Raw genomic sequence first — 11,255 nt, 5'->3', positions numbered from 1 at the left:
TCTGCAAACTGGACTACTTCAGGTAAGTCGACACGAGCAGTATTGTGGGAGTTGGTCACAAAACGGGTGGTGTGAGGATGGAAAGAGAGATTGATTTATTGAGTACAAAATAATTGATGGAACTGCAATTGGCTGGCAACCACTTCTATGACCCAGCTTGCTGCCCGAAGACGGCTGGGATAGGCTCCAGCGTGCTTGTGACCCTCCTGAGGAGAAGCGGATTATAAAACGGATGGATAATTTTATTGACCACAAAGTTTTTGAAACACACGAAACTCAGTCAAGAAAGTAATTCAATGTTGTTTGTATGACAAACTTCATTTTATCAGCTTTCTGTTCAAGGCGTCAAGGCAAATAGTTGAGTTTTTTGGGGGGGAGGAGGTAACCAACAGCCCTCGATCTCACAGGACAGACCAAGCCCTGCACTTAACAGCAGCCGAATCTCCACATTCAGAACAAAGAAAAAAAAACTGTTTGGTGACCATTTTCAGTTTCATGAGGATCGTTCATGTGACGTCTTTATCAATCAGCACAAAGTCGAAAAAAACATTTTTGCCTCTAAAATTGAATTCTCTTCAGTCCACTACAGTATTTTGAAGGCGGCGTGGCCTCACTCCAGTTGGTAATAGAGTATGTTTTGCGCACGCGTATACATGGCCTTGCGGAATATTGTGAAAAATCTTAATCTACAAGTGTACGTTGGCGACATGTGAATAATGCACCTTAATTTTTCTTATTCCAACTTCATCTGTCTGACCGTTAGAAGGCATGGTACTTGGATACCATGCGGTATCGTCCTCATGCCACCATTTATTTTTTTAATTTTATTTTTTGGTCGTCTTCTTTCTCAGGAAGTACGGGACCCGCTGTGCACGTTGTGGCCGTAACATCCATACCAGCGACTGGGTACGGCAGGCAAGAGGCAACACTTTCCACCTGGCTTGTTTCTCCTGCGCCACCTGTAAGCGTCAGCTGTCCACTGGGGAAGAATGTGGACTATTGGAGAACAGAGTCTTCTGCCGGCCCCACTATGATGTGATGATGGAGAATATCAAACGCTCAAAAGAAAATGGTGAGCGTATTGATCACATGTAAATCGTGTTTTAGCTGCAGACGTAGCCACTTCTTCAGCGTAGTTATTTCAAACATAATAAATTGGGAAGCGACGTGACGGTCGGATGAGAAAACGGGCGAAAGCTGAGGTCGTGTGTGTGTGTGTGTGTGTGTATGTGTGTTCGCTGAAGACCAATCCAAAATGGATGATGAGCAGGCAGCGAAAGAGGGCACCATCCCCAAACCTGCAAAGAGGGCCAGGACCAATTTCACTGTTGACCAGTTGCAGGTACGGTGTTCTGTATAAAGCCTTCCAGCAACCTGTTCGTTTGACCGTAGACATGTTGGGTTCACACGTGTATTCACTGAAGATGTGGGTTTGAGGGACTCGTAGTTGTTTCGAGCACTGGTGAGCCTCATGCCCTTGCATCCTCTCCCTCTAGGTCATGCAAGCTCAGTTTGCTCAAGACAACAACCCAGATGCTCAGACTCTCCAGAAACTGTCAGAGAGGACTGGTTTAAGCCGCAGGGTGATTCAGGTGAGCCAAAACAATGACAAGTAGGGCTGTCACTGATTATTTTAATTTGGAAAAAATAATGTCCATCCTTTAATTTTTTTAAAACTTTAAAACTTAATTGAAGGGGTGCTTACAACATCCAAATCCAAAATAATCGCGCAACACGAATTGATCATGAAATTCATTGCCAACTTTAACTATTTATTCCTTTTATTTTTAAATCGATGGTATTGAGTTGTTGTTGCAGCCCATATTGACAAGTCTCCCCCACCCCCACTGTAATTTTCAACACAAATTTCCTGGTGATTTCTCTCCACTGCAGGTCTGGTTTCAGAACTGCAGAGCCCGTCAAAAGAAACACATCAGCCCAAATTCTGCCTCCAAAACAATGATGCCACTTCCTACTGGTCAGCTGACGCCACCACTGATGGATGACTTGCAATACACAACCTATCTGACCCCAGATGTACCTCTTCTCACTACGCTGACCTATATGGATGGTAAGAAACCTTCACTGAATGCACGCCTCAACTGTAATTCCGAAACGGAAAAATCTTGAACGCACTGTTTGAAGCAGCGTCAGTATATTTGAGCAGTGAAGTTTTTATTTTTTATACTCTATATCCAATTATATATAAAGTTATGATGAAGAAATGGTTGCAAAGTGTATTGGTTGTCATTATTACCTGTCCTGAATGTGTAATTTCCATTTCCAGTACAAGCTCCAGACCCACTTCTACTTCAGCCACTCGTATCCCATCCACTGACACAGCTGCCCGTCAGCCACGCTTAAGATGCCGTCCACCACCAGAGAGGCCAAGTTCGCCGCCCGCGATCAGTCCATCCATCTGTTTTCAACACCGCTTACTCTTATTATTCGGGGGGCGGCTGACCCTACGCCAGCTGACTTTACGTGAAGGGCTGGGAACACCCTGGACCGGTGGCCAGCAATCGCAGAGTCACCACTCAGAGTAAAGAGCAATTGTTGCTTTAAAGCTCACCCTTCCGCCAAATAAGTACCCATGCACTTAAAAGAAAAAAAATATATATATATTTGAGGCACACAGGAAAGCTAGAGATGTTAATTTGTTTAGTGGAGTTTTATTTAAAAGAAAATGATGCTATACATTCAGTTTATTTGCAAAGGACAAACAAATCACCATGATCGTTGAAGGAAAATATTTGATTCAAGATGAAATTTCAGTTTCCACTTCTGTACTTGTAGAATGTGAGATGATGTCTGTCATTTGATGCTATAACAAAATTCACAGCCACTAGTTTCACAGAATATTAATACTGGAAACTGTATTTAATTTATTTCACCTCCATTTCATTGACTGGCGAGACAAATGTGCAGTGATTGTTTAGCAAAAAGTAAGGTTGACTGATTGCTTTGCTCATTTCTTCAGGGAACTGTTCTCCATTCTCATGTATGTTCGCTCAGATGCCTTGCCACAATGTAAAACAACTTTGTCATTCTTGCCCAATGTGAAGCCCGTAATGCAGGAATTCATTGCGAACTTGTAGAACAACATCAGTATAAATTGGATGCTGGTACAAGGGAATAAAGTTGGTAGTCGTCCATTGCACTATTTTGCAATCTATATATTACTCCATCAGTGCTGCTTAATTGTCTCAGCTGACATTTCTTGCCATATGTTTATGTTCGTTTCTCATTTTGGCTGCTGTCTGAAGAGTACCCTTTTTGCTTCTTGTGAATCTTGGCCTTTTGGCCAACTACACAACTGTGCCCAAAATCTGTGTGTACTGTACCTCGCTTAGATAAATTAACCGATTCTTTCTACAAGTGGAAACTTCATGATGCAGCAGGATTTTGAATACAATAATGGGTTAGTCCAAGATAAAGTGCTACACTCTACATTGAATTCTTTCAGCTCTATGCACTGGACAGAATGCTAAAGCAACAAACAATTAAAATGGCAGTATAGAATGTAATGTGGCAGAAGCTAAAAGAGAAAACATCTTTGGTCTTCATGTTTATTCTGACTTTGTCGTCGGATGAGACTGCTAGCCCGGGAACCGCCTCATACAAAATGGCCGATGTCAAATGCGTTCGAAAATGTCAACTTCAGTCTATTTTTTCTTGGTGGTAAATACCCAAAACATATGAATAACTTGTTCACCAAATGTATCACAACGCAGCTAAAATCGATGTAAAAAAAATCTGGGCGAGGTTATTGACAATTCCAGTTTCAAAAGTGTCAATAATATCACAAAATCAGCATTTTCCCCATTTGAAAAATATTTCCAAATTAAGAGTCTTCTTCATCTCAGATTCAAAGAAAGAAATACATGTATTCGTAACGCGCAGATTAGATCATCGTGATTTATGCACTTGACATCTCAAGAATCCATAGACAAGTTTTTAGATGGATTTCTAAATAAGATTGTCAATTTACACTAGAATGGATAGGGAAAAATGCATCATATTTATTTTTGCTTCATTTGAGTTGGAAAAAAAGACAACGGCTAAGGATCAAGCGTTGAAATTAAATAGACGAACTAAAAATAAATGTCATTCTCCCAATCAGTTGTGTGAGGTTCAATTTTTAGGTTGGAAACCGCCGATCGAGCGCCTTAACCTTGATGACGTAATCCATTTCCTTTATTTTGAAAGCACCTAGCCCGGAAGCGATACTTGACATTTGACATGCGCACACCAACGATGAAGAACCGCTGCGTCTCCAACCATTGAACTTGTAAACATTAGCCACCCGAAGTGTCTGTGTTTCTCTGCGTCTGATCCGGGCATGTAAATATCAGGTAGCGCTCCTCTAAAGCAAATACATTTTCTTTTCAATAGACACTCAGAATTTGTTGTTGCGAGTTGACTGATAACAATGTAGTTGATGTTAGCATGGCATTCTGATGATAGCAATTGTCGCTACTAGCCAAATGAATTCTTACACATTCCTCTTCATGAAAAAAACAGACACTCTTGTAAATACGCTCCACTTTTCTTGCGCTACATTTGTTTTTTTTTTCTGTATTACTTAACTACTCGTCATGGAAAATCGCCCTTGGCTGGTTGTCCCTCGGCCACCGATGTAAATGTAGTTTACCGTTTGTTCGCAAAGCAGTGTAACTTTTTCATTGCATTTTTAATTTAGCATCAAGTTAAGAGTATTTGGCATTGTTTAGGAATTTAAATGGGCCCTACTGTCGATCTGAAACAAAAACGCCCTGCTTCGAGGCATTTGCTCGCTGAACTATTTATAGGCTTGTCTATTTGCTGAAACTACAATTATTGAACAGGAAACGACACGACTTAACCTCTTCTGACAGTTTAATTCATAGACGGTTTCGATTATTTAGAAACAATGCACCGTCTGCAAAGTAAGAGCGAACAAATCGCCACGTACCGTGACAGATGACGCACGCTGCGTTCATTAATCGATGAACTGTTGTTTGTGGTAGCCGGCGACTCACGCGAGACTTCCCTTAATGAGTTGGACATACAGTCAAAGGCAAACGAAGGGGAATCTTAGAAAAGCTACCGCACATTCTATATCACCATTCGGTTTTTATGTATTTATTTACTTACTTATTTACCTACCTACCTACCTACCTACCTACCTACCAATCTCAACAATAAAGATCGCCTTCTTGTTTAAATTCCCTAAGGTCATACTTTATTGTTTAAATTCACAAAGGCCATACTTACATAGCGAATGTTCATGTATGTACAGGTGTATCTTAAGATTTGTCAACCTTTTTTGCTGATGATTTGTTATACGGACAGTGAATATGATCAGTGTAAATGTGATATTGCTGGAGCAGAAGCCTTCCTGTTTGAAAAAAGAAGACAACCTTTTGGCATGACATTTGTGATAGTTTGGCTCTTTGTTGTGTTTTGCTGTAGGCTACCTGAACTTGTTTTAAAGGCAGCAGGGAGCACACAATCCTCTTGTCTGATATCATGTCATTGTGTTGGCAGGCTCTTAAGGTGCGGTACCAAACACTGTTCTACCTTGCATGGACCCAAAGCTGATGCGCAGGTATATTTGAAAATAATATGGAAAAAATGCAAAGACTTTGAAGTGTAACTGAACAGCGCTACAAGGTGCTCGATAATTATACGACAACGCTCAAGCAACCACGAGAGCTTTCCAATCATGTGGCACGAACAAGAGGAACCAAAGCATCCGGTATATTCACTCACCTGACTGAACGTGTGGCTCATCTCTAGGGCCACCAGCGCACGTCAAGACGCCACTGGAATGGACATCACCAGCCGCTGCACTCTGGGGGACCCTAACAAGCTTCCCGAAGGCGTCCCCCAGCCTGCGCGCATGCCGTACGTCTCGGACAAACACCCGCGGCAGACCTTGGAGGTGATTAACCTGTTGAGGAAGCACCGTGAGCTCTGCGATGTGGTACTGGTGGTGGGCGCCAAGAAAATCTATGCCCATCGCGTCATCCTTTCTGCTTGCAGCCCCTACTTCAGGTAATAGGAACGAGACTGAAGTGTACATTGAGTCGTTTGATGAAATTGAAGTTCTATTGCTTCGTTGACTGTCAATGTGATGCCAAGTAGAATGTTTTTGGTTTTTTTCCTGTTCTTGGCAGGGCAATGTTTACTGGGGAGCTTGCGGAAAGTCGTCAGACTGAAGTGGTTATTCGAGACATTGATGAGAGAGCGATGGAACTGTTGATCGACTTTGCCTACACTTCACAGGCAAGAACATTGGGATGGCGACGTGCGCGTTTGGTGCCAGCGGTGTGTAAGTGGCTTCGGAAAAAAAGTCAGCCGTTGAATCGGATGCGCTCCCTCGACTTGTAGGTGACGGTAGAGGAGGGCAATGTTCAGACTCTGCTTCCCGCCGCCTGCCTGCTCCAGCTCGCTGAGATCCAGGAAGCCTGCTGCGAGTTCCTCAAGAGGCAGCTGGACCCTTCCAACTGTTTGGGGATCAGGGCCTTTGCAGACACGCACTCCTGCCGCGAGCTGCTTCGCATCGCGGACAAGTTCACTCAGCACAATTTCCAGGAGGTGAGAATGTCCTCCTGTTGACATTTTTCACTCGCATCCATTTCCACGCTCTCGGTAAAGGGCCCTCAGGGAAGAGAAGGCGCACGTCACTCGGTGAGTCACCTCTTGTCAGCGGCACATTTCGACGAGCGTCTGCGTTATTACACCTCGATGGTTTGAAAACTGCACTTCTCTACTTGACGTTATACCTCCTCTAGCGACGTACACCACGATGAACAACCGCATCGTGGAAATGAAATGGAAGCAGCTTGTGGTCTAAATTTAACACTTTGAAAAAAGTGATTTTTTTTTTTCCCCCCACCCTATATTTAGCGCAACCGCTTCAAAATCATTTCGTAGGTGCGGTTGCGATGGTTGACAGTCCACCTCATGTTAGGTTCGTAGCACAATGAGTCTCGTGTGCTCATGCTCCATTTAAGTGTTTGCCGCGTAAGTTGTATGCCAGCCAGATGAAATAAAATGTTACCAATGTGGTGTTGAAAATGAGAGATTTTTATTAATTTTTGTTGTTTTTTTTTGCTTTTGTGCTCTTTTCATTGTCTCGTCAGGTTATGGAAAGTGAGGAGTTCATGCTGCTCCCTGCCAACCAGTTGATCGATATCATTTCCAGCGATGAACTTAATGTGCGAAGTGAGGAGCAAGTTTTTAATGCTGTGATGGCCTGGGTGAAATACAGCATTCAAGAACGTAGACCGCAACTACCCCAGGTTCGTTTCGGGTTGGGGAAGCGAGTCAGATGGGGTTTACCCGGACCCTCATTGTGATTTTCCTTCCCTTTTAGGTTCTGCAACATGTCCGACTACCGCTCCTGAGCCCCAAGTTCCTGGTGGGCACTGTGGGGTCAGACCCTCTCATCAAGAGTGACGAGGAGTGCAGGTACTGGTCCAAAAGATAGGTCCGACATGTGGCTCATGTAAGCTGTGCACCCTAGGCCTCTCTCATTCCTCACATGGTTTTCCTCAGCATGTGTCACCGTATCAATTCTGGTTTTATCTGGTTAGTATTGAGCGCGTGCAAGTCCCTCTGTTCTGTGGCCGTCAGGGACCTGGTCGACGAGGCCAAGAACTACCTGCTGCTGCCACAAGAAAGGCCACTGATGCAGGGCCCGAGAACCCGGCCGAGGAAGCCCATACGGTGTGGCGAAGTCCTTTTTGCAGGTCGCTTCATCATTTTTCAAATCAACTTTGGTTGTTTTGACAGTTTGAATCACAACTGACAAACTCCAGCCACAAGTAGGGCCAAAGCAACTGCCATGGTGTGCATACCGCAGGGCTGGCCGATATGGACACAATGATATACGGTAGCTCTGGTCACGGCTCTTAGGATAAGATAATGATGATAGAAATAGCAACATCAAATATATCGAGCGGCCCCAAAAGCCTTCATGTTTGTTTGATCAATCGCAAAACCGCCTCGACACACCGAGCTCTCTCTACGTCCGGGTCCACCAATTCCCACTCTTCACCTTTGGTTTTCTCGTAGTTGGCGGTTGGTGCAGCGGGGATGCCATATCCAGCGTGGAGCGTTACGACCCTCAGACCAATGAGTGGCGGATGGTGGCCTCGATGAGTAAACGGCGTTGCGGAGTGGGTGTCAGCGTCCTGGACGATTTGCTGTATGCCGTCGGAGGGCACGACGGCTCCTCCTATCTCAACTCAGTTGAAAGGTGGGCCAAAAGACCGCTTTTAATCGTCTCTTTCCAACGCTGACCAGAGTAGCCACTGTTCAAAACCGAACTTGGCTCCGTCCGGTCTCGCCTGCTTCTTTTTTCCCGCCGAGACAACTTTCCCGATCCGCATTTCAGCCCGCTACTGTGTCTGACGGGTTGAAATGCTACGCGTGGCGGAAGCAATCGCCTCCTCTTTCCATTGGCCGATAAATCTATTTTCACTCATTCCGATATGTTTGGTTTCTCTTGTGGTCGCTCGTTCCAGATATGATCCAAAGACCAACCAGTGGAGCAGTGACGTGGCCCCAACGAGCACCTGTCGGACCAGCGTAGGCGTCGCTGTTCTTGGTGGTTATTTGTATGCCGTGGGAGGACAGGATGGTGTTTCCTGTCTCAACATTGTTGAAAGGTACCAGCTGAAACCTTGCCGTTCGTGCCCGTTGAAAGCAACGGAAGCTGTTTTCAACCTACTTGCCGCGCAGGTATGATCCAAAGGAGAACAAATGGACTCGTGTGGCCTCCATGAGCACCAGGCGACTGGGCGTCGCTGTGGCTGTGCTAGGAGGTTTTCTCTATGCTGTGGGAGGGTCTGACGGGACGTCCCCGTTAAATACCGGTATGAAATCAACGTTATGCCCGTCACTTGACAGCTTTCGTAAGTGTATTGCAACTTGAAGTATGGATCGAACGGTCAACTGCAGAATGAGCTTGTTTGTTTGGGGGTGAACAAAAAGTATTGGGGAAAGAGATGAGGAAATATTTTCCAAGCCTTGGCTCTCCCTTCCACATTCTCCTCCTCAGTGGAGCGTTACAATCCTCAGGAGAACCGATGGCACACGGTCTCTCCGATGGGCACCCGACGAAAGCATCTCGGCTGCGCCGTCTACCAGGACATGATTTATTCCGTCGGGGGCCGAGACGACACAACAGAGCTGAGCAGCGCGGAGCGTTACAATCCCAGGACCAACCAATGGTCTCCTGTCGTCGCTATGACGTCCAGACGGAGCGGGGTGGGTATCTATCGCCGCCGTCGTTATTAGAGCAGACCCCTGCAACGGAGCACCCTCCAGAATGTTCAACATAGCAGCAACAGAACGCATGACATAGAAATTGCATAATTGACGGCCGTTGAAAAAAGAAGATGATTAACCGCCCAACATTTTCAAAGACATCCGTTGTGTGTTTTCCACAAAAAAGGAAAACGTGGAGTACACCCCCCCAGCCCCCACTCCCGCCACGCTGGTGCACTTCAGTCAGTCGATCCTTTGATGTTGGTGTATTGGTTTTCGATGATCACTTTTGCGTCTTTAGGTGGGCCTAGCGGTGGTCAATGGTCAATTGATGGCAGTCGGGGGATTTGATGGGACGACGTATTTGAAAACCATCGAAGTTTATGACCCGGATGCCAACACGTGGAGGTAGGCTTCCTCTCGCTGCACCGCAAATATTCATTCAGACTTACAGACGGCCACGTGAGTTTCACTCTGTAACTCATTCAATGCCGGCCGGCCGTTTTTCTCAAAATGGATGCCAACCGTTTTTGACCATTTTGACTCGGCCCGCCAAAAGAAAGCTTGAACCCTCTTCTTTCATCAACAACGAGCCATTTTGAACGCGGGAAAAGCGCCGGATCGGACAGCGTTTAACAACGGAGAAAGGACTTGTTTTCAAACGCCGCCGCTTGTGACCAGACTGCTCTCATCCCTTGCGTTTTCACCTCTTCACAGGTTGTACGGAGGAATGAATTACCGACGCCTCGGTGGTGGAGTGGGCGTCATTAAAATGACTCACTGTGAATCCCACATCTGGTAACGCCCGCTCCCTCACAGACACACGCGCACCACACAGTCTTTGGAGCGGATGCTACCGACGCTCAGACCTCCATCATAGACCGTCGGGACGATGTGAGGACGAGAGAAACGCAGAATGCGTTTCCGACTCTTCATCCCGCCCTCAAGGTCATCAACTTTGATTGAACATTGTCACCTTGTTGCGCATCGCACACAGAGAGCACACCTCCACCAAGCGTCAGCGAGCTTCCAGATTGGAGAAGCATCGATAGGGTCCCTCATCTTGCTTTTACCCGCCAAGCTTCGAGCTCAAAAACTGATTTTTAAACCTGCAGCTGTGTTTAACCGAGGCGTGCGGGCAGTCACTGTGTCCAAACCTTGATGAGATAAAAAAAAAAAAAAAATCACTCTAAGTGGGAAAATAAAACACCAAACTGCATCGAGCCAACAAGCAATTGTTCGGTCCACCCTCCATCTACAATGCACTCACTTTTCTGCAGAGCTTCAGGCAGAAAGGCATCCCGCTTGTGGATACCAAACAACAAAGTGGTTAAACTCAAATGGATACTTGGTGGTGAAAAAGGCCGACCACGAAATCCGAAATTGCGACAAGCATCGTGAGTTCGCATCCTGTCAAAAATACGCTGCGTCGAGCGTTGCACTTTATTCCTCCAAGTGTTTCTGGCGCTCGCCGATACTTGAAGATGACTTGCTGCATCCACTGTGTAGTGTCCACTTTGACGCAGCTGAAAGTCCAATGATTGACTCACTTTTAACCATGAAACAAGAGGCAGGAAACTCTTTGCATTATTGGCTTGCTTTTTTTGTTTTTGCATTATTTAGAAGCCTTACTGGAGGAGTATTAGTTATGACTGCCACCGATTCGGTTTAAACGCAGCCGTTTGGTTCAGGAATGAACTTTCTTCCCGCATGACGGGATGTATACCCCCCCCCCCCGCCCCCCGGAAAACTTCCAAGGACTTATTCACGGGGTTGCTGATGTATCCAGTTCAACCGAAACTCATCTGAAGATCCGCTCTCATCCCCGATCCGCAGCGAGTTGCTGTGCGCGGAGTCACGTGGCCTGTGAGGGCCATCGTGTGCCGCCAGGTGGTGCAACAGTGCCACCCGCTGGAGCCCCTGGAAAAGTGCAGCTGTTCCTTTGTGCTCATGGCCGCACTTGGCGAGTACGGTCCACTCATGGCTTGACCTTG

At 45.9% G+C, this 11,255-nt stretch overlaps 2 protein-coding genes across 3 annotated transcripts in view; both read left to right on the top strand.

Moving 5' to 3' along the window:
- LOC109515492 (LIM/homeobox protein Lhx8-like) overlaps window positions 1-3,175 on the top strand; it is a 4,955-nt gene extending 1,780 nt beyond the window's left edge. For both annotated transcript variants that reach the window (XM_019869318.1, XM_019869317.1), the window contains exons 3-8: window positions 1-22; window positions 852-1,072; window positions 1,245-1,342; window positions 1,497-1,592; window positions 1,894-2,071; window positions 2,288-3,175. The exon at window positions 1-22 is cut by the window's left edge and continues 100 nt beyond it. In XM_019869318.1, coding sequence (XP_019724877.1) covers window positions 1-22; window positions 852-1,072; window positions 1,245-1,342; window positions 1,497-1,592; window positions 1,894-2,071; window positions 2,288-2,364 — 692 coding nt within the window. In that variant the 3' untranslated portion in view covers window positions 2,365-3,175. The remainder of the gene's footprint in view (window positions 23-851; window positions 1,073-1,244; window positions 1,343-1,496; window positions 1,593-1,893; window positions 2,072-2,287) is intronic.
- A 1,052-nt stretch (window positions 3,176-4,227) lies between these two features.
- On the top strand, window positions 4,228-10,492 carry klhl20 (kelch-like family member 20). The gene is made up of 14 exons (XM_019869316.1): window positions 4,228-4,355; window positions 5,530-5,590; window positions 5,782-6,039; window positions 6,162-6,270; window positions 6,376-6,582; window positions 7,131-7,289; window positions 7,364-7,458; window positions 7,624-7,739; window positions 8,065-8,248; window positions 8,517-8,660; window positions 8,734-8,867; window positions 9,053-9,261; window positions 9,563-9,669; window positions 9,979-10,492. Exons 2-14 carry the CDS (start codon window positions 5,568-5,570, stop codon window positions 10,061-10,063), a joined length of 1,830 nt encoding a protein of 609 aa, XP_019724875.1. The 5' UTR covers window positions 4,228-4,355; window positions 5,530-5,567; the 3' UTR covers window positions 10,064-10,492.
- The last annotated feature ends 763 nt before the right edge of the window (window positions 10,493-11,255 follow it).

Source organism: Hippocampus comes, unplaced genomic scaffold, assembly GCF_001891065.2.
Source record: "Hippocampus comes isolate QL1 unplaced genomic scaffold, H_comes_QL1_v1.1 scaffold117, whole genome shotgun sequence".
NCBI classification, from domain to species: domain Eukaryota; kingdom Metazoa; phylum Chordata; class Actinopteri; order Syngnathiformes; family Syngnathidae; genus Hippocampus; species Hippocampus comes.
This window is presented reverse-complemented; position numbering and strand designations above follow the sequence as displayed.

Coding starts and splice junctions, on each gene's coding strand:
- klhl20 (XM_019869316.1), top strand. CDS start 5,568: ATGGACCCAAAGCTGATGCGCAG. Junction 6,040..6,161: donor GCTTGCAGCCCCTACTTCAG/GTAATAGGAACG, acceptor TGTTCTTGGCAG/GGCAATGTTTACTGGGGAGC. Junction 9,262..9,562: donor TGACGTCCAGACGGAGCGGG/GTGGGTATCTAT, acceptor TTGCGTCTTTAG/GTGGGCCTAGCGGTGGTCAA.